Below are 21,330 nucleotides of genomic sequence, written 5' to 3'. Positions count from 1 at the left end.
ATAATTAGTAACATTTCATTTATGGCTATGTCTGCAGAGCTGCCAACCTATACAAAAAATAAATTCACTTTCAGAACAATTCGTCTGAATTTCCATTTTTTTGTAAATATTATGTCTTGATCATTACCGTGGGACAATTATTGCACTATATTATGTCATAGGATTAAAAAAATATATATATATACATCTGCATACCGTTTAATTTCACAACGTAATCATTACTCTGTCATCGTTAATAAATGATGGCTTTAATATTTGTTGAATTATTTATTGCATCAGCCTGGCGGACGCATTCGCAGTCAAATGTTTTCTCTTGCATGCTATTTTTGCATTTCCTGCATCCACTATTGCTGCCGAAATGATGCAAATGTTCACATTGTGGGACTAATAAAGGTTATGTTATAAAGATGGATGATATGAATGTACTTTTAAATCGTAGGTTCATTGTGTTCCCCTTCAAGCGACATCGCAGCGATGACGTACTCATTTGTTTCCGGCCCTTCTGTCGATGTAATAATTTGAGTGCTATTTTGCTCTTCAAAGCTTGCTCATCTCCGCTACAACAACAACAACAGCAAATAAAATCATGTATGAAGTACGTCTGCAGTAAAAAGTACCTGTGGTCTGCAAAGGTCTCCGCATTCTCTCTGTTTAGTGTCCCAGCAGTGGCAAACATGATGGTGGTGTCGAGGTCGGCAATGATTCCAGACACAGCGCTGGCTGCGGTGATGCAGGCCTGGGTGCCGCGGTTGCCTGCCTGGAGGGCCGCCAGCACGTGCGAGACCTACAAGAGGACCCGGACTGTGACAGGAATCTGATGACACTTAGTCGCAAAAATAAAATAAATAAATAAAATAAATTTAAAAAAAGCCTATATTTGCCTTTCAAGTTCAACTTCAAGGTGAACCTATACAAGCTCTCGGTTACTGGTGAGAAGTCCACTCGGTAAGCACAAAATGCTATTTTCATCTGCATCTAATTGTTTTTTTTTTTTTTTTTTTTTTTTTTTTTTTAATGAATATTGTGAGAACAAATGCTAATACAAGCCAAACTGACCTTCTCTGAGACTTTGCGAGCACTTTCGATCAGCTCCTTCTTGGTGAATGAATCGTTGGGGCTGCACTGCAGAGCTCCACCTTTGGTCACCAGACCGGTGCAGCTGAAACCCAGTTCACCCACCTGCTTCTTGATATGACAACCGATCTGGAAGAAACAAGAGTGAAAACTGATAAAAGTGCTGCACACGTACAGGAATTGCACGTGGCAATAGAAAAGACAACAGCTGATTATATTTACCTCATCATTCTCAGCAGTAATCGCTGCATATTTTGCCTCATTTGCCAGATTTCCAAACTCATTAGTCAGCTCGTTGGCCAATCCGCCAAGGTCATCAGGGTTGGTGTTAGACTTGGTCACCTTTATTAAAAAAAAAAAAAAAAAAAAAAAAAAAATTCAGACTTATGTAGATGTAGCCAGATGTAGCAGCCACGTTTTAATATTAAGCAAAGAACAAACATTTCACATTTCTTGATATCAGACAATGGGACGAAAATTACAAATGGGCGGCACGGTGGTCGAGTGGTTAGCACATCAGCCTCACAGTTCTCAGGACCGGGGTTCTTTTCTCCGGGCAATCCGGTTTCCTCCCACATCCCCAAACCACGCACGGTAGGTTAATTGAAGACTCTAAATTGCCCGCAGGTGAGAATGTGAGTGCGAATGGTTGTTTGCTTCCATGCGCCCCTGCGATTGGCTGGCGACCAGTTCAGGGGGCACCCCGCCTCTCGCCCGGAGCTAGCTGGGGTAGGCTCCGGCACGCCCGCGACCCCGCGTGAGCGTAAGCGGAACGGAAGGTGAATGAATAAATAATTTAGCCAGAAAGAGCATGAGGACATACAGTATATTATTAATACTACCCTAACTCACGAGCCAACACACAGTCGTTGGCAGTTTTGTGGCACGCCAATCAATGTTCTCACGTCAACCTACCTTTTTAAGTTAACACTATTAGTTACGTGTTCACAAATAGCCTTACCATCTCCTGCACGGTAACAGCGATGGCCTTGGCCGTCTTCACCATTGTCGTCTGGTAGTCCACAAAGGTGCCCTCCGGTTCGAGTGCGGGTGCATCTTCCATCTTATTGATGGCGTCGTTGATGGAGTCCACCATGCCGCCCACAGCCCCCGCCGCGCTGGCTGCCTCTGCCAGAGTGGCCCCCAAATCATCGACTGCTTCTTTCATCATCTGGACTGACTCCTCCAGAGCCTCCTGCATGTGTGCTGCCTGGAAAAGAAATTCATACTGGACTTCATGATGCTTAAATTGCACCTGAGCTACAACATTGACAATCCATAGAAACCGCTTCCAGTTCTTACGTCATGGATTTAAAAACATTTAAGGACACTAGTTCCTTGATCTTTACGTCATTCTGCGACAAATTCCAGGCTGTAAGTGCAGACGACCCAAAAGCCCTTCTGCCAATTTCTGTTCCAACATTTGGAACAGACAGCGTAAAGAGATCCTGAGAACGCAACAAATACGGTCCGGTACTTTTCTGCCTGATAATTGACCGAGAATTGCCTCAGTCTGCTAATAATGCAGTTGACTTACCAGAGTGCCACGATTTAGCCCACAAGCCACAGTGAGAGTTTGATGAAATAAATTCAAAAATACCAACCTAGCCCGACGTTCAGTAAAGCTAACGCACGTAACAATATGGAACACATGCTAGTAAAGAGCAATGCTTAGCTTGATTTTCTACAATCCGCTGAGGTAGTTTTTTTTTTTTTTTTTTACAACCCATAGTTAAAAGAGCACTGCAAAGAATTCTGTGAAGCAGCAGAAAGCACCACGATGCCTTGCGCTACCTACAACGCCGAGGAGGCACAGTGCCTGATGGTTTAGCCAGTACATCACCCGACTTTCGCACAATCGCATGGGATCAATTTCATGTCACTTCAGCAGAGCATGCCTGCCTTTTAAAGGCATGTGCTAATGTAAAGTGTGTGGATAGCGTCCTCAAGTGGACAAATACCTCCATCTCTCTGAAGCATCACACATTGCATTGCATATGCAGTGGGGCGAAAAAGTATTTCGTCAGCCACCGATTTTGCAAGTTCTCCCACTTAAAAAGATGAGAGAGGCCTGTCATTTAATTTAAATAAATATTTAGCCACCTACAAACAAGCAAGATTTCTGGCTCTCACAGACCTGTAACTTCTTCTTTAAAGAGGCTCCTCTGTCCTCCACTCGTTACCTGTATTAATGGCACCCGTTTGGAGTCGTTAGCAGTATAAAAGACGACAGTCCACGACCTCAAACAGTCCCACTCCAAACTCCACTATGGCCGAGACCAAAGAGCTGTCAAAGGACACCGGAAACAAAATTGTAGACCTGCACCAGGCTGGGAAGACTGACTCTGAAATACGTAAGCAGCTTGGTGTGAAGAAATCAACTGTGGGAGCAATTATTAGAAAACGGAAGCCATACAAGACCACTGACAAGCTCCTTCGAACTGGGGCTCCATGGAAGATCTCACCCCGTGGGGTCAGAATGATCACAAGAACGGTGAGCAAAAATCCCAGAACGACACGAGGGGACCGAGCGAATGACCTGCAGAGAGCTGGGAGCAAAGTAACAAAGGCTACCATCAGTAACACACTACGCTGCCAGGGACTCAAATCCTGCAGTGCCAGATGTGTCCCCCTGCTTAAGCCAGTACATGTCCAGGCCCGTCTGAAGTTTGCTGGAGATCATTTGGATGATCCAGAAGAGGATTGGGAGAATGTCATGTGGTCAGATGAAACCAAAATAGATCTTTTTGGTTAAAAACTCAACTTGTCGTGTTTGGAGGAGAAAGAATGCTGAGTTGCATCCAACATCTCGGCTACCGTGAAGCATGGGGCTGGAAAGATCATGCCTTGGGGCTGTTTGTCTGCAAAGGGACCAGGACGACTGATCCGTGGAAAGGAAAGAATGAATGGGGCCGTGTATCGTGAGATTTTGAGCGAAAACCTCCTTCCGTCAGCAAGGGCATTGAAGATGAAACGCGGCCGGGTCTTTCAGCACGACAATGATCCCAAACGCACCGCCCGGGCTACGAAGGAGCGGCTTCGTAAGAAGCATTTCAAGGTCAAGGTTAACGTGTAAATAAATAATATTTCTATATTGTGTTTCACGACAACTTTTAACGATATTGATAATTTCGTATCCGCCTAAGCCAAGTCTGGAGAGTCTCTCCAACAGCCTCTTGAATATCCAAATAATATATGCGCTTGTTGTCGCAAAACGCCAGGCGTCGCAGTTTTTCCGATGCAGCTCGTAGCCAGCTTTGTGAGAGCCAGTTGCTCGCTGATTTGTTTGCAATTGGCCAGTTCAGTCTCACTCGGTTCTGTTGCTTTGTGCGCAACGGGCCTTAGGGACCACGACAGGGCGATAACATCCATCTTACTGTAATTAAAACTGAAGTCGCTTCGGGCTATCCAAGCTGTGAAATCCCTTTTAAGAATCAAGTAAGTGCTGACTGAGCACGAGCGCTAAGGATGTTTTTTCTCGGATGGCAGGTCAATGTAAGTCATCTGCATAGGAACGAGCTGCCGTGCTTTCTAATAACAGCACGGACAGGTAAGATCGATTGAACATCCAGCTTTCAAACTATGCGTGATATCGCCTTCGTAACAGTCGATGAGAGCGCAAACAAAGTACCTTGGGGTTTCCTCCAGCTTCCTTGGCAGTGTAGAGCATCTGCAGGGCTGACTCTGTGAGAGTTTTAGTTTGGTCTAAGACAGCCATCTGCTGCTGGCTGCTCAGAATCTTCGACGCCGTGCCGATAGCGGCCATGATAAGGGGCTCAAAGTAACTGACCATTTGAGATACCTGTGGAGCGAGTGAGAACAATACATCGACAAGCTCAAAACACAATTCCCAGAAGGATGAGTGTGCAGGGCGCAAAAATGGGTTGAGATCCATCGTCTGACCTTGTGGCCGAGCTGGGAAGCCTCAGAGCGAGCAGCCACGGCGACTGGTTCTATCAAATTGCTAATCTCGTGGACTGAGGCAGCCATCTGCTCATGAAGGGCCTTCAACACGCGAAACATACGGAGCGTTTAGGACGAGCCGTCACAGATGCAGTAGGTCATCCGATCCGCAGCCAAGATACGGTTGGCGTTTACCTCCATGGAGATATCTTCTCGGGGTGTTAATTGCTGGCTGATGGCAGCGAGAGAAGCATGGTCGACCTCACGGATGCAGCCATTCAGAACCTCAATAGCATCGTCGCACTCCCTCTGGCCAGGAGCCTTTTCTCTGTTGCAATTAATCAAGATGGAAAATTTGGACTATTAGAGGAGACGAGAGCGTATTCGGTATATAAGAAAAAGTTGCCTTAGCCTCAATGTTCAGTCATTTTATGTTCTCATGGATAATTTAAAGAATCCTAAGGAGACCCTAAACGTCAAGTGGCAATACAGTATTTACTCGAACAACATATTATCATATTGGATATCATTTTATCTTTAGAACTGAACTGTTTGCAGATCTAGTTTACCTACTATTAGCCAGTTAGTGCTTGTAATTATGGCGGCGCGTGACAAAAAACATAAAAGCGTTTTATTGTGACAAAATGACGAGGCACACTATTCAGGGCAGGAGGTTTTGTGATCTAATGACACTCGACAAGGAAATTAGAAAATCTGATTTATAGGATAAAAAAGAACTACCTTTGAAAAACGTTACTTGTGAGCCTAAAGCATCGTAAAACAAGCAGTACAGTTCCATCTTGGATGAGTTAAGTACTGGCAAAATTATTATTTATTTGCATTTCCAAATTGCGACCGGGGGGGCGGCGGCGGCACAGTGAGCGACTGGTTAGCGCATCTGCCTCACAGTTCTGAGGACCCGGGTTCAAACCCGGCGTTTGCATGTTCTCATGGGTTTTCTCCGGGTACTCGGGTCTCCCCCCCCCCACATCCCCAAAACATGCATTGTAGGTGAATTGAAGACCCTAAATTGCCCGTAGGTGTGAATGTGAATGGTTTGTTTGTTTCTATGTGCCCTGCGATTGGCTGGCGACCAGTTCGGGGTGTGCCTCGAGTCAGCTGAGTCAGATGCTAAGAGCTGAACTACTGTATTCGTGGACGATGTTACCTCATGTTGGTTATAAGTTTCTTGATGGAGTCGGATACAGTTCTTGAGTGTCCAGCAAGCACAGACCACTTGGGGGGGTCTTTGGGGTTGACGGCCAACGAGCGCGCAGTCTGGATCAGGCCAGTTGAACTTTCCAGCATTGTCTTTGCTGCTGCTACAATGGGCTCCATGGCTGCATGACCCTGAGGTGAGATCATGACAAGTTACAAATGCTAACTGTGAGTACTTTTTTGCGAATTGGGTTTGGAGCGGGGGTCTCCGAAAGCTCGCCTTTTCAGCTTCTCACCTCAAGGTCCAACTTAGGAATTGAGTTTCCGAAGAATACAATTGTACACAAATGTAATATGCTTTCTCACAACATCAACACATACAGTAGGTATTAACTGAAACACAACATCATTTAAATTCATTACAATACACATGAATCAAAAAGGCGTTTGCTAACAAATGTGTGTGATTATTAAAATAGCTTACGCTATTTTACGTTAAATCCATGTCACACGAGATGTTATTGAGCGAACGTACCTCAGGACTGATCTGAGCTGGAATGCTAGCAAATTCGGGATTGGAGGCAAAGGCCGTTAGGTTGTCCACTGCTTCGATCAGGGGACCAGTTGCAGCCTTACACCGTTCTCTGTTCTCCTGATTGAAGGCTCCATCCAAAGCCTAAACAGAAATAATGAGTAGACCGTGTGCACGCTCGGGGCATTGACTCGATCGCAACGGGACTGTTCCGTTTGTCTCAGAAGACATTTCGCCTCTCATTCGAGCAGGCTTCATCAGTTCATGCAACAAGGCTTAGCGAGGATGCACTAGCCAGTCTTTGTGGGGGAAACTCAACTATTTATGCTCCAAGGTAGAGGGACACCCCAAACTACGTATGGTACCATTCTTTTGGAGTGTCGTTGGGTGGAAACTCCCTCATTGCTATTCCATTCAGTTGTAAAGTGGTAGTGGAGTTGCCTAGCTAACGAGGAGTCTGAGCAATGTCCCGTAGAGCGTCACTGAATACCCAGTTGCATTGACTGGAGGGTCACTTGATTACGCAAACCCTACACTCAGGGTTTGATAATGACATAGTGTCATAGTGCTGTCAATTAACCATAAATGTGGAATACGCATGGATGTTAAAATAACATGCATTCAACAAACTACTGGTAACATAAACACTTTTTTTTACCGTAATAATTCAAATTTGCATGTCGCAATGAATTCTGGGAAGTGTGTAGTTTTTCCATCATCATGCTAGTGGCTACTAGCGCAAGCGGAGCGTTCTTATTGTTGCCCAAACTCACTGTTTGGGGGTGGAATGCATGTTGCATGCTATTTAGTGTTGCGCTGGCTAGCTACGAGCTACAGCTAAAACTGCTAAATACGATGACGAGCCACAGAGGCAAAAGTGACCGTAAGTCTCTAATCATCGCCTCCGTGACAGCAAATAAACGACACTTTTAGTCACGTATCATAAACTTTTTGCCTCCAAATAAAGTTTGACTTATTCCTGCCTAATTTCATTCAGTCCGTTTCGGCTTTCGGCCGCGGGCTCCCTCGGTTTTGCGTTCCGGTTTCGGTCAACAATTTTCATTTCTGCGCATCGCTGCAGATAAGTACATCGTACGTACACCCGAGGCATTTTAACAGTGACGTACATAAGTCTGATTGAACTAATAATAAAGAAAAAAAAAAGTTCAGAAATTATATACATTTTTAAAAATATTTATGTCTCATTATCAAATCCTGCGCATACAGTATCTGCACTCTGTAGGTTTCCAATACAGTCGATTAAAAACCCGACGCAACTATCACTCGCGGGATGTGTTGGCTTCTTTCACTTGACATTGCATACATTTATTGTGGATTTCTATTTATTGGGCAATTAACGCGATAAAACGTATACTCTACCACAAACCTTAATCGACTTCACGAGGTTCGCAGTCGTGTTGGCCACCTCTTTAGCGGACTGGACAAACTGCCTCTTGGCAACGGGGTTGGGAGTTTTGGAGGAAGCCAGGCGGCAAGCGTTACATAGCGCAGAGGTGTGCTTGGCGACAATGGTGGCTGCAGAGAGCACCTAAGCAAGGAGATGGTGAGAGTAAATCCATTACGCACGTATGTCATATTAAACCGGGAAAACGAAAAGATGAAAACACAGAAATGGCGATTGGTGGGATGTTGCAGTGGTCTGTACTTGCGACTGGGTGCAGCCTGGGTCCACCAAGTTCTGGCAGGCCATCTGGATTGCCTGGTTAGCACGGGCAAACTGAGCAGGATCCACCAGACCCTTCTGACCCGCTGAACTGTTGGGGTCTGACACTCCAACCAGATAGGCGGCCTTAAAACAACAATATGAATATCAAAGTGGCTCTTGAAGCTGTTTTGTACGCGGCCCTTACCCGAAGACGTTCGGGCACTCCTGGTCTAAATGGGGCGTGACAATTCAACAACTCATTTCTACCTGTGCTGCAGCCTCAGTCAAACCACACAGGGCCTTGGAGCCAGAACTGACTGAGTCACCAAACTCTGGCAGATTGGAGTTCTTGGCATTGTGGGAAATACCAGCCATAGATTCACCAAGGACCTTCAGACATAAAATAGACCATGAACAGAGAGAAGACACACGTTGGCTGGATTGTAGAAGACCTTCCACATGTACAGCAAGAGCGATTTATGTCCAACCTTGGAGTTTTCCATGACGCTGTCGATACAGTCAAAGTAGGAGAGCTCGTTGACAGCTTCCGTCGGGTTCTCTAGCATCCCCCTCACCGACTACACACAAGGAACATCGTCACACGCTAACTCTCCAAATGCACGTTTATTTCACAACGGATTTGTTAGCAACGTTAAATGATATAGATTACTCCTCCTCCTCCTTCTCTTACTACGACTACTTCTGTGATATGTCTTTATTTGAAATGTAGACTTTACATTTGGAGAGATAGATCGCGCTGGCAACGTATGCCTATTTACCAATGTGACTGGCACCTGATGGACATGGACAAACTGAACTTTAAGCGGCTGACATTTCCCAAATAGTTTTGCGCAATTCCGTCCACGCTGGATTTGTGAAGCTCTTTCGTGGAAACGAATCGTTTATGGTGTCTAGTAATCCGAATTATTGGGAAGAAAACAGGATTAAGCAAACTACAGAAGAGACGAGAAAGTACAACTGTTGTTTGGTGGCGGTACCTCCAGCTCTCGAAGGGCATTGTCACACTCCTTCTGACCCGGCGCCTGCTGAGTGCACATGGTTATGAGCTGGTTGATGCTATCTGTAACTGCCCTATGAGGACAAAGGATGGATGAATGACAGAAATGAAGTGTATATGCAGCAAAACAAAATTGGAATTTGATTTGAAAATGGTACCGAGCAGCTGCTGCCAGCTGGTTCTTGAGGTTGGGAGAGTTGGGATCAGTAGACAGCGCTTTGGCTGACAGCAGTAGTTTGCTGGATGACATTGAGATGGTCTTCAGGTTGGACACCACTTGTGTCTTATCCTCTTTAGACTGGAGAAGGTGAGGGAGAAGGCATAAAGTCATTTCCATTTTTTGTTGATGTATCATTGATTATGAGGCAGTTGCACTTCGACCTGGGGACATATCTACAAATGAGAACAGAACAGAGGTCGAATGCGGCCAACCCATGCCGGCGTGACGTTTAAGACCGCACACTCACGTTCAACCCTTTGCGCTGGAAAGTTAATTGTCACTGTCGAGCTGACGTCCTCATAGAGCAAATTATATGAAAGCAAGTTTCTGTAAATCGATCCCGACGTGCCGATTGACCAGAAATGCAGTATGAAAGTCGAAAGTTGAGTTTACTGATGCGGTTATCTCATCACACTGACTTGTGACGTTCCCGCCATGTCGACCCCAGCCTCCAGGAAGTTGCTGAAGTCTTGCCCGAACTTGCCGGTGGCCCTGGCCAGGTCTTGGGTGGTCGCTCGAGATGCCTGGACAACCTCGTTGGCTGACTGGTTCAGATTGGCTGCCACTTCATTAAGCTGCGCCTGAACCTCCTGGAAACTCCTTCCGCTGGACGGAAACTGGAAAGGAAAACATCAAACTTAATGACACGACTGCTTTCACCTGTCGTTCCAAACTCAGTCTTCATGTGGTGGGGTTCATACCCGTAGTTCACTTTGTCTGTCATTTAAAAAAGGTGTCATAATGCTTTTGGTGCGTGTAGCTGTCATTTCTGTGACAATTCTGGTCATGATGCTGATGCCATTTCATCTGTAGTGGACTTAAGATGTACGGTACACTACAAACAAGGGATCTCGCAACAAAAACTAAGCACAGAACAACAAGTCGCCATAGCGGCGCTAAATTGCAAAGCAATGCACTTTGTTGATTGTACTTACAGAATCAGCCAGGAGAGCTTTGCTGGCTTCACCCACAGTACGAATGGCGTTGTCCACGTCCCTCTGACCGGGGAGGCAGTTCACGCATCTGTTCAAGGCCTGAGAGACCGCTTTAGCCACCTGCATGTATAAGTAGACACACAATTACACCCACACTGAGTGACTGATGAACTTCGATCACTTGCAGGTCAGCGTTCACGCCAGAGTGTGAACAGTCTCGCACAAAAAACTGTTCCAATTATCATGGATACAAAAACATTGATGAGTAGGACCTGATACAATGTGTATTTTTTTTTGTAATTCATGGTTTAAAAAAAAAAAAAAAAAAAAGAAGAAGAAGAAAAAAAACTATGACTAAAAACGACAAAATATTGACTCAGGTTTCCCTTGATCGGACGCGGGTCACCGGGGCCCCCCTCTGGAGCCAGGCCTGGAGGTGGGGCTCGAAGGCGAGCGAAAGGGTAACGTGGGTCCCCCTTCCTGTGGGCTCACCACCTGTGGGAGGGGCCGTAGGGGTCGGGTGCAGTGCGAGGCAGTCTCTCTCTCTCTTTCTCTCGCGAGCCGGGCGGGGGCCGAAGGCGGGGACCTTGGCGATCCGATCCCCTGCTACAGAAGCTGGCTCTAGGGACGTGGAATGTCACCTCTCTGGCAGGGAAGGAGCCCGAGCTGCTGTGCGAGGTCGAGAAGTTCCGACTAGATATAGTCGGACTGGCCTCCACACACAGCTTGGGCTCCGGTACCAGTCCTCTCGAGAGGGGTTGGACTCTCTTCCAATCTGGAGTTGCCCACGGTGAGAGGCGCCGAGCGGGTGTGGGTATACTTATTGCTCCCCGGCTCGGCGCCTGTGCGTTGGGGTTGACCCCGGTGGACGAGGGTGAACCCCACCCTCGTTCCCTCTACGGTTCAGGGAAGAGATCCTGCCCCAAGTGGAGGAGTTCAAATATCTCGGGGTCTTGTTCACGAGTGAGGGAAGAATGGAACGGGAGATCGACAGGCGGATCGGTGCGGCGTCCGCATCGATGCGGACTTTGCATCGGGCCGTTGTGGTGAAGAGGGAGCTAAGCCGAAAGGCGAAGCTCTCGATTTACCGGTCGGTCTACGTTCCTACCCTCGCCTATGGTCACGCGCTGTGGGTCGTGACCCAAAGAACGAGATCCCGGATACGAGCGGCCGAAATGGGTTTCCTCCGCAGGGTGTCCGGGCTCTCCCTTCGAGATAGGGTGAGAAGCTCGGTCATCCGGGAGGATCTCAGTGTAGAGCCGCTGCTCCTCCGCATCGAAAGGAGCCAGATGAGGTGGCTGGGGCATCTGATTCGGATGCCTCCCGGACGCCTCCCCGGTGAGGTGTTCCGGGCACGTCCCACCGGGAGGAGACCCCGGGGACGCCCCAGGACAGGCCGGAGAGACTACGTCCTTCGGCCGGCCCGGGAACGCCTCGGGATTCCCCCGGAAGAGCTGGATGAAGTGGCTGGGGAGAGGGAAGTCTGGGCGTCTCTGCTAAAGCTACTGCCCCCGCGACCCGACCTCGGATAAGCTGTAGAAGATGGATGGATGACTAATAAAAACTATCAGCAAAATTGCCAACTTTGTTGTGAAAACCGTATGCCCCTCTGACCCTCGGTCGTTGTCTGACCTGGGCCAGTCTTTGTTGACTCTCTGCATCTCCTGGCTTAGTGATGGCCTTCTTGGTCTCTTCAATTAAGTTGGCTGACTTATCCATGACATCACTGGCACAGTCCAGCAGAGCAGCACGTGCTCCTGCGTCATCTGTGGTGGCAGCGACACCTCTTGCTGCTGAGGCCAAGGACTTCAGAGCCTGGGCCACATCCCTGGCTGCCATACCTTGAAAAAGCAGATCTAGATCAAGATGACTGCATTTATAATATCGTAAACCTGGTTGATTACAATTCAATTGAACCAGGAACTAATAGCAAAGGACAATTCTAGAAATAATTGATTGACGGGCTGCATTTTCAGCTGACAATGTTCACGTGGCTTTCACTCAGGAGTTCAAGTTGGCTATATTCAAGCTTTTATTTTCTTCGGAAACTGGCTGCCCTGAGCAGAAATCGTCATAACAACAAAATACACAATTATATGCTTGTACATACTTACTTTTGCTGATACTGTATAGAAAACACTATTTCTCCTCCTCTTACAGGCAGCCACTACGACAGAGCAGCCTCGCTCATATTAGCTCGTTTGACGCCAACGTCAAGTCTTGTGCCCGTGCCCGCTGCGACATATTTTGCGTCGATATCGTAGGCTTAAAGTGCTTTGGTGATAAGCGAAGAGTCTTTCAATTTTGCTACTGCTTTTACGATGTCGGTGAAAGTTCACTGTCACCCGATGCGCGTTTATGCATCGGTGTTATTGGTGTGCCAGGAATCAGGGCACTGTGAGTTGTGTGTCGTCTTGAGCGCATAAATGTGATTAAATAGAGTCCTCATTTTTAGTAAACGCAAACAATGTTATTGTTATGTACAGTGTGCCTAGATGTGCTTAAAAGACTCAGCATACATTGAAGTAGATCTCTCTTTTTTTTTTCATTATGGAAGGATCAACGCTGCAAATAAAATGCCAATGATCGAAAATGGTTCAAAACAAACCTGTATAGTTCTCATTGCCCTGAGTGGCCTCGCTTAGCAACTGGGCTATGGCTGAGCTGACTGCTTTAGTGCTGGTACCAAGGTCCTGGGAGCATTTGTCAAGCTGGAACCATGAGGGGCATGCAGAGAATAAGAAACTGTTATTGATGCATGTCTTGATGCAGTTTGTCCACGAAGAAAAGTCATGTGCGCGTGTATTTATCCATTCCACTTACGTTCTCGCCTGGTAGGGGTTTGAGTTTGCCTTCATCAGCTGAAGCTCTGGCATCCTGAATATCCTTCTCCAGACGTCTCACGATTGACAGGGCATTGTCTAACTCCAGCGGGCCGCACGCCTCTTGGGCCTGCAAATGGGCACACGTGCGGGAGAGCCTGAAAAGGCTGCCTTTCCACAATGCAAGGGAAATTTGTATCTTTTTTCAAATTCTGAAGCAAAACCTTAACTTAAAAAAAATAAATAATAATAATAATAATAATAATAATAATAACATTTTGGATTTTAGAATGGAAAAAAAAAAAAAAAAAAAAAAAGTGAAACAATCGATTTTATTCAATTTCAACTTCCTCTGGAAATGCATATGAATGAATGAAAAAAAAAAATCCCCCTGGCTGGCAGTAAGCAGGAGTAACAGAGTAATTTGATGTGACACTTAGGGCCTAATTTACTAAGATCCCAAATCGCGGGTGCTTAGTTGCATGACCATACGGCGCAAGCTGATGGTGGGCATGTTGTCCGTGATCGACTAAGATTGTGGTCTTTTATTAAGATCCCAAATAGCCGGTGCTAAATGTATTTGTTAATTCCTTCAAATAAATGGTGCATGCTTTTGGCAGCAGGTCTAAAAGTGATGGAGACCACCATATTTAAAAAGACGGTTTTGCGCTTTCGGTGGCTCTGATCATTTTCACACCACTGAACATTGGGAAAGCACAAAAAGCGCAAAATCAGGTGATGGAATTGGAAGTGTGAGGGGAAGAGGCAAGCTCAACAAGTTTGCCCCCGTTTCTTGCACATACAAACATTTAGTAAATCAGGCCCTTGATGTGATTTGGAGCAATGTGATGGGCAGCATTGCTTGGGTTTGTTTCTAAGAAACTCAAACGACATAATAGTGTAGCTGTGTGGGTACCTTCTGTGAGGCAGTGCGTAGCTCAGCCAGGGCACTTGCCAGGTTCTTAGCACACTGGCTGAGCTGCATTGCTGAAGCCTGGTCACTGATGGTGGGAACTGTGGCTTTGGAGGCGGTGACCATCTTTGCTCCAGGCTGAAAACGTATAAGCAAATAGAGTTATAAAGACGAATAAAGAAATAAAAATAAAGAAATAAAATATAATAAAGACGTCGCTTGGATGGCAGCATATGTTTCTCCTAAACCTGCATGCACCTTTCAGCATGAATGGTGCCTTCACAGATGTGTAAGTTACTCATGCCATTGGCACTAACACAGCCCCATACCATCGCAGATGCTGGCTTTTGAACTTTGCGTCCATAACAGTCCGGATGGTTCTTTTCCTCTTTGGCCTGGAGGACACGAGGTCCACAATTTCCAAAAACAATTTGAAATATGGACTCATCGGACCACAGAACACTTTTCCACTTTGCATCAGTTCATCTTAGATGAGCTCGGGCCCAGAGAAGCCGGCGGCATTTCTGGGTGTTGTTGATATTGGCTACTATGCAAAGCACTGCATAGTAGAGTTTCAAGTTGCACTTACGGATGTAGCGCCGAATTGTATTTCCTGACATTGGTTTTCTGAAGGTCGGTTTTTGATGCAGTGACGCATGAGGGATCGAAGGTCACGGGTATTCAATGTTGCTTTTCGGCCCTGCCACTTCCGTGCAGTGATTTCTCCAGATTCTCTGAACCTTTTGATGATATTATGGACCGTAGATGATGAAATCCCGAAATTCCTTGCGATAGTACATTGAGCAACATTGTCCTTAAACTGTTGGACTATTTTCTCCCGCACTTGTTCACAAAGAGGTGAACCTCGCCCCATCTTTGCTTGTGAATTCAAGCTCCCTTTCGACCCAATCATGGCGCCCACCTGTTCCCAATGAGCCTGTTCACCTGTGGGATGTTCCAAACAGGTGTTTGATGAGCATTCCTCAACTTTCTCACTTTGTCTTTTTTGCCACCTGTCCCAGCTTTTTTGGAACGTGTTGCAGCCATACAATTCTACGTTAACGATTACTCGCTAGTGAAGTTTATCAGTTTGAACATGAAATATCTTGTCTTTGCAGTGTATTCAAATAAATATAGGTTGAACATGATTTGCAAATCATTGTATTCTGTTTGATTAAGGTTTAACACGATGTCCCAACTTCATTGGAATTGGGCTTGTACATAGCCAACATCTGTTGTGACTGACAATTCTGAGACACAGTGAGTTCTTCCCAGCTCTGCAACTACATTGTGTTTACGGTACTGCTTGTGTGGGTTGTGTGCTACCTGCAGGAAGTTTTGGCTTGCACCAATGAGGGTCAACTGAGCACTGGGGCTGTCAGGCTGAGACTGGCTTCCTCTGACTCCTTGAACCAACTGAGGGATCTGCTCTGCAACCACCTAAAAGCCACATACACACAAAAAACACATAAGCCAACTTGTCTTTTAGTAGTGAATGCCCAAAATGAGAACAGACAAAAATGGCATAATACAACTGTTTATCTGTCCAGGATGACCTTAAATTGTGCAGGCCTAGAAATAGGTCAGGGCTCGAAACTGCGACCAAATCGGTCGCATAGGTGACCTTTTTGTCAGCTTGTGCGACTAAAAATGTTATCTTGTTGCATTTGCGCGAGTGCGAGAAAGAGAGAGCGCAAGCGCTGTGACCGTGTGACACAGTCTCAATCACTGTTATGAATTCCATTTGAGTTAAATGCGACCCGCTGCAATATGATTGGATGCCTGCTGCAACTTATTTGACTGCTTCTTCCAGATAGGACACACTATTGATTGGCTGTTGTCACGCACAATCCCGCCGTGTTTGATCGAGGAAATAAGCACACAGCTGATAATCAAAATCGACGAGAAATGTATCACGATCCTCGAGCTCGATCATATCGCCGTCCAGCTCTAATCTCGAGTCACTATCAATCTTTACTTCACACGAAAGTTTGGTATGCCATGGTCATACCTCCTCGAAAAATCGTGCGACCACCTCATGTGCTGGGGCGACCAACTGAAAAAGCTGGTCGTACCAGTGCTACTAGTGCAAAAGTTAGTGTAGAGCCCTGTAGGTACTTACCTTGCAGCTTTGGACCAGCTGCTGCTGGGCAGCCTGGTTCTTGTTGGATGAGGCAGCATGTTGGGCTGCAGCTATTGTCTGAGTAGCCGCTGCAGCTGCTTGTCTTGCTGCATTCTAACAGGAGATAGAAAAATCATTCTGCAGCTTTCATTAACGTTTCTACCGCTACTCAAAGTAGCAACATCACACCAGGTTTAATCTTGAGCAATTCATTTGACAATGAATAAACAGGAACTGAAAAAGCAAGAGGATGGCCTTCCCAATATTGTTCCCACAGAGTTGGAAGCATAGAATTGTTCAACATATTTTGGTAAGATGAAAAATGAATACTGAAGGGGTTTGGTCAAAACTCGATCAGATTGAATTGCTCTGTAAGTGTGTTTTGTTTGGTGAAGTGTAAAAAGTATTATCCAAACAATGGATCACACCAAACAAGCAGACACAACCCACTTTTGGGTCCCGACCCACCAGTTGAGAATCACTGGACTACAGTACCAAATTAGAAGTGTGAACAGCCTAACGGTTCTAGCCCAGCCCTGGTTTGCTGAATAAATTGATGTCCGTACAGGATATTTATGGGAAATAAAAAAACTAAATGTATTGACAACATTAGATTGACAAGTCTGTTTTCTCATGGCATATGGTTTCACAATAAAGTTTGTAAATTTGATGCCCTCATGAGAGGAAAGTTGACAATGAAACAACTGTGTCTGCCTAATTTGCCAAGAGACTGTGGCTGTTTTCAAAGAATTCAACATTAAGAGGCACTACCAGACGAAACATGCTCACAACAACAAGCTAACAGCGAACGAACATGCCGAAAAACTGAAGCAACTGGAAGCTGTTTTGATAGCACGGCAGAGTTTTTTTTCCCCAAGAGCCTGTGACTCAAATGAAAATTCTACAAAGGCGAGCTTTGCGGTGGCAATGCTGATTTCCAAGCACTGCAAACATTTTACTGAGGTTGAATTTATTAACAGCTGGACATACTTGTGTGAGAAGACGGCTTCTGGCCTTCTTTGCAAAAGGTTTGGACACCCCTGGTGTACACCTGTCTCATAACCTCTAGATGGGGGTGGCATCTTGGAATGAAAGTGTACAGCTTTTTCATAACCTCAAGATGGTGGCATATATTTATTAAATTATGAATGTTCCCCCCCCACACACACATTTCCCCCTATACCTATGTATAATGCATACTTTTGACATTTTTAGGGGGGGAAATGCCCATTATACACGAGAAATTACGGTAAGTGATATGACAACAAAAACATTTTCTTAAGTTTGATTTACCTCAAGCTTGTTGACCAGACGTTTTTTGATTGCATTCTGTGCAGCAGCATTCGTGGCCATGCGGAGACCTTCGGCCGCCTCTCGCAGCCTCTGCTGCTGCTCCTCACTGTCAGGGTTTGCTGCCGCACCCTGGGGGCAAACACACTAATGTCATTTTATGTCATACTGAGATTGCACTGTTTCAAATGTTGATGCATATAGAATATAAGTTAAACGTTTGAGTTTTAGCCTTCTCTAGAGGACTTTGCATTTGTTGTTTCTCCTGTGGGTTTAGATCACCTATATAAATCCCAGCTGTTTTTCCTACACTCTGCTCCCACAAGTAGAAGCCACTCAAGTTGTAACGTAAGGGCGCCATCCTCGGTTGCCATGGTGGTGAAATCCAGACTCACGATAGGCCCGGCAGTTTACGGCATTTCACCTGCATGACCAGCAAGACAGGAACCTGCTGTACGTAAAGTGTGATATAAAAATACAAGCAGACCTTGGCCGCCTCCACCATCTTGGCAGTAGCATCAGCCAGAAGTTTGGCAGCAGATAGCAGTTTTCGTGAATTTTCCAGGTCTGACTCTCCCTCTGCATCCATCTTGATGGCATTGACCAGATCAGATGTGGCCTGGGCAAGGATACGAGCCTGGCGAACCATCTCACCTGTTAAAGAACAGCACACATCATATTTACTTGCACAGATGCGTTAAAATAACCAGTATCCCTAAATCAAAGTTGTCTGCATTATTAGTCAGATTTTTCAAAACCATAGCAATATTTCAGAAATTCCGCCAGGGTATGTAACCTTATGTGCTTCCACTGTAAAGAGTCCTGTACGTTCCTCTGTTTCCGCTTTTATTGGTGTACAGAGCGATATGTTTTTCTTGTTTAGGGTGGAGCTAAACATGCTACTATTTGTTGATTGCTCGACAGGAAATTTCCACAATGTTGCTTGGGTTTGCTTGATTAAGGATTACCAGCATGGAACACTGTTGCAGATCACAATGTCATCAGCAAACATCCTGGTCCACGGGGATTCCAGTCTAACCTCATCTGTCAGCCTATCCATCACCACTGCGAAAAGGAAGGGGCTCAGGGCTGATCCCTGATGCAGTCCCACCTCCACCTTAAATTCCTCTGTCACACCTACAGCACACCTCACCGCTGTTCTGCTGCCCTCGTACATGTCCTCTATTATTCTAACATACTTCTCTGCCACTCCAGACCTCCGCATGCAGTACCACAGTTCCTCTCTGGGTACTCTCTCGTCGCCTTTCTCTAGATCTACAAAGACACAATGTAGCTCCTTCTGACCTTCTCTGTACTTTTCCATCAACATCCTCAAGGCAAATAATGCATCTGTGGTACTCTTTCTCTGCATGAAACCATACTGTTGCTCGCAAATACTCACTTCTGTCCTGAGTCTCGCCTCCACGACTCTTTCCCATAACTCCATTGTGTGGCTCATCCACTTTATTCCTCTTTAGTTCCCATAGCTCTGCACATCACCATTGTTCTTAAAAATGGGCATCAGCACACTTTTCCTCCGTTCCTCGGGCATCTTCTCACCCACTAGAATTCTGTTGAACAAGCTGGTCAAAAACTCCACAGCCACCTCTCCTAGATGCTTCCATACCGCCACAGGAATGTCATCAGGACCAACTGCCTTTCCATTTTTCATCCTCTTTAATGCCTTTCTAACTTCCTCCTTACTACTCTTCCTTCTCTCTCATTTTCCTCATTCATCAACTCCTCAAAGTATTCTTTCCATCTGTCCAGCACACTACTTGCACAAGTCAACACATTCCCATTCTATCCTTAATCACCCTAACCTGCTGCACATCCTTGTCAACTCTATTCCTCTGTCTGGCCAACCTGTATAGATATTTTTCTAAAGAAGGAGAAACCTGGCACACATGCCATCATATGCCTCTTGTTTGGCCTTTGCCACCTTTTACCTTTGCCCTATGTCGCATCTCAATGTATTTCTTTCTCCTCTCCTCGGTCCTCTCAGTGTCCCACTTCTTTTTAGCTAACCTCTTTCCTAGTATGATTTCCTATACTGTGAGGTTCCACCACCAAATCTCCTTTTCTCCTTTCCTGCCAGAAGATACACCAAGTACTATCCTGCCTGTCTCTCTGATCACCTTGGCTGAGGTGGTCCAGTCTTCTGGAATCTCCTCCTGTCCACCGAGAGCCTATCTCATCTCTTCCCGAAAACCGCACAACACTCTTGCTTTCTCAGCTTCCACCACATGGTTCGCTCCTCTTCTTTTGTCTTCTTAATCTTCCTCCCCACCACCAGAATCATCTTACACACCACCATCCTATGCTGTCTAGCCACACTCTCCCCTACCACTACCTTACAGTCTGTAACGTCCTTCAGATTACCTCGTCTGCAAAAGCTCTAATCCACCTGCGTGCGTCTACCTGCGCTCTTGTAGGTTACCCTATGTTCCTGCTTCTTCTGGAAAAAAGTGTTCACGACAGCCATTTGCATCCTTTTTGAAAAGTCTACCACCATCTGTCCCTCCAAGTTCCCTTCCTGGATGCCGTACCTACCCATCCCTTCTTCATCGCCACTGTTTCCTTCGCCAAGATGTCCATTAGAATCTGCACCAATCACAACTCTCTCTCTGTCTGGGATGCTCAGAACTACTTCGTATAGCTCATTCCAGAATTTCTCATGGTAATATATTTCTCGAAATTCAAATTTGAACTACTTCAACAGCAACCTTCCCCCATCTGTTTGATGTTGCTATGGCAAGTTCATATGTGTATGAGTCCTAAAGATATGACACCCACCAGCATTTCCCATTGAGCTGAAGATGTTCTCTGTGACATCCAAAATACGATCAGTGGCTTCGCCATGGCGCCCAATGGGATGGCCTCCACTGGCGTACTGTTTGATATGTTGAAGTAGCTCGTTTAATGCCTGAGTGACGCCTGTTGCAGCCACGCCCACCTGCTTCAGGAGGCCCTCATCATTAGTGGCCCCCTGTGAGGCATCCACGCAACCTTCCACTGACTTGGCCACCAGCTTGCCTGCCTCTATCAGCTGTTCCTGGCACACTGGGGAGCTGATGGTTGGAGCCACCACCTATATGAGGGAAGACAGCGTATGAAGCATAACAAAAGAAACAAAAAGAACACAATACAAGAGACCTGATAGAACATAGTTGTTCAGGCTCACCAGTTGTCAGCAAATATTTGTGGTGTCAAAATGTTATACTTATTACTATACAGTTCCCATTGTAATCCTTCAAGGGGAAATTGAATTTACACTCTGCTGTACAGTATACCTTCTGTTGCGCACCACACGACGCTGGCCCACTTGAACATTTTTAGAAATATATTAAGCAAATATTTTAAATGAAAATGGTTATAAAATGTTTGTTTACTTTATAAAAATACCTTCAATTTATAATATTGCCATAATTGAATTGTCTGATAAAAAGTTATTTGTTGTGTTCAGTTTGAGCAAGAACAAAAATATTCATACGAGTATTCCCAAAAACCACACAGAAGTTATGTGCCCAATGTATCAGCAGAAATGTAAATATAAATCTCTCAAATTGTCTTCACTGTGATGTACTGTGTGCGCAAATTCTTTTTTTTTTTGTCTTTTTCTTTTTTACACGGAATCAGAACGCGCAGCTATGAAGTAACCGAGTAAGATTCAACAT

The 21,330-nt window shown here is 45.6% G+C and overlaps 1 protein-coding gene across 4 annotated transcripts in view; it reads right to left on the bottom strand.

The window, feature by feature from the left end:
- Positions 1-21,330, bottom strand: part of tln1 (talin 1) — an 83,521-nt gene that overhangs the window by 15,400 nt on the left and 46,791 nt on the right. For all 4 annotated transcript variants that reach the window (XM_061699133.1, XM_061699132.1, XM_061699135.1 and 1 more), the window contains 26 exons: positions 20,450-20,744; positions 18,141-18,307; positions 17,657-17,785; positions 16,364-16,477; positions 15,568-15,681; positions 14,245-14,379; positions 13,330-13,458; positions 13,115-13,217; positions 12,139-12,347; positions 10,507-10,626; positions 9,991-10,188; positions 9,510-9,649; positions 9,332-9,425; positions 8,822-8,911; positions 8,601-8,723; positions 8,334-8,477; positions 8,055-8,216; positions 6,671-6,811; positions 6,146-6,327; positions 5,173-5,305; positions 4,978-5,079; positions 4,706-4,876; positions 2,036-2,284; positions 1,297-1,416; positions 1,057-1,203; positions 618-784 (listed from right to left, as the gene is read on the bottom strand). In XM_061699133.1, coding sequence (XP_061555117.1) covers positions 618-784; positions 1,057-1,203; positions 1,297-1,416; positions 2,036-2,284; positions 4,706-4,876; positions 4,978-5,079; positions 5,173-5,305; positions 6,146-6,327; positions 6,671-6,811; positions 8,055-8,216; positions 8,334-8,477; positions 8,601-8,723; positions 8,822-8,911; positions 9,332-9,425; positions 9,510-9,649; positions 9,991-10,188; positions 10,507-10,626; positions 12,139-12,347; positions 13,115-13,217; positions 13,330-13,458; positions 14,245-14,379; positions 15,568-15,681; positions 16,364-16,477; positions 17,657-17,785; positions 18,141-18,307; positions 20,450-20,744 — 3,878 coding nt within the window. The remainder of the gene's footprint in view (positions 1-617; positions 785-1,056; positions 1,204-1,296; positions 1,417-2,035; positions 2,285-4,705; positions 4,877-4,977; positions 5,080-5,172; positions 5,306-6,145; positions 6,328-6,670; positions 6,812-8,054; positions 8,217-8,333; positions 8,478-8,600; positions 8,724-8,821; positions 8,912-9,331; positions 9,426-9,509; positions 9,650-9,990; positions 10,189-10,506; positions 10,627-12,138; positions 12,348-13,114; positions 13,218-13,329; positions 13,459-14,244; positions 14,380-15,567; positions 15,682-16,363; positions 16,478-17,656; positions 17,786-18,140; positions 18,308-20,449; positions 20,745-21,330) is intronic.

Source organism: Phycodurus eques, chromosome 15 (assembly GCF_024500275.1).
Source record: "Phycodurus eques isolate BA_2022a chromosome 15, UOR_Pequ_1.1, whole genome shotgun sequence".
In the NCBI taxonomy this organism is placed as follows: domain Eukaryota; kingdom Metazoa; phylum Chordata; class Actinopteri; order Syngnathiformes; family Syngnathidae; genus Phycodurus; species Phycodurus eques.
The sequence above is the reverse complement of the archived record's forward strand: the minus strand, read 5'-3'. Positions and strand labels throughout refer to the sequence as shown.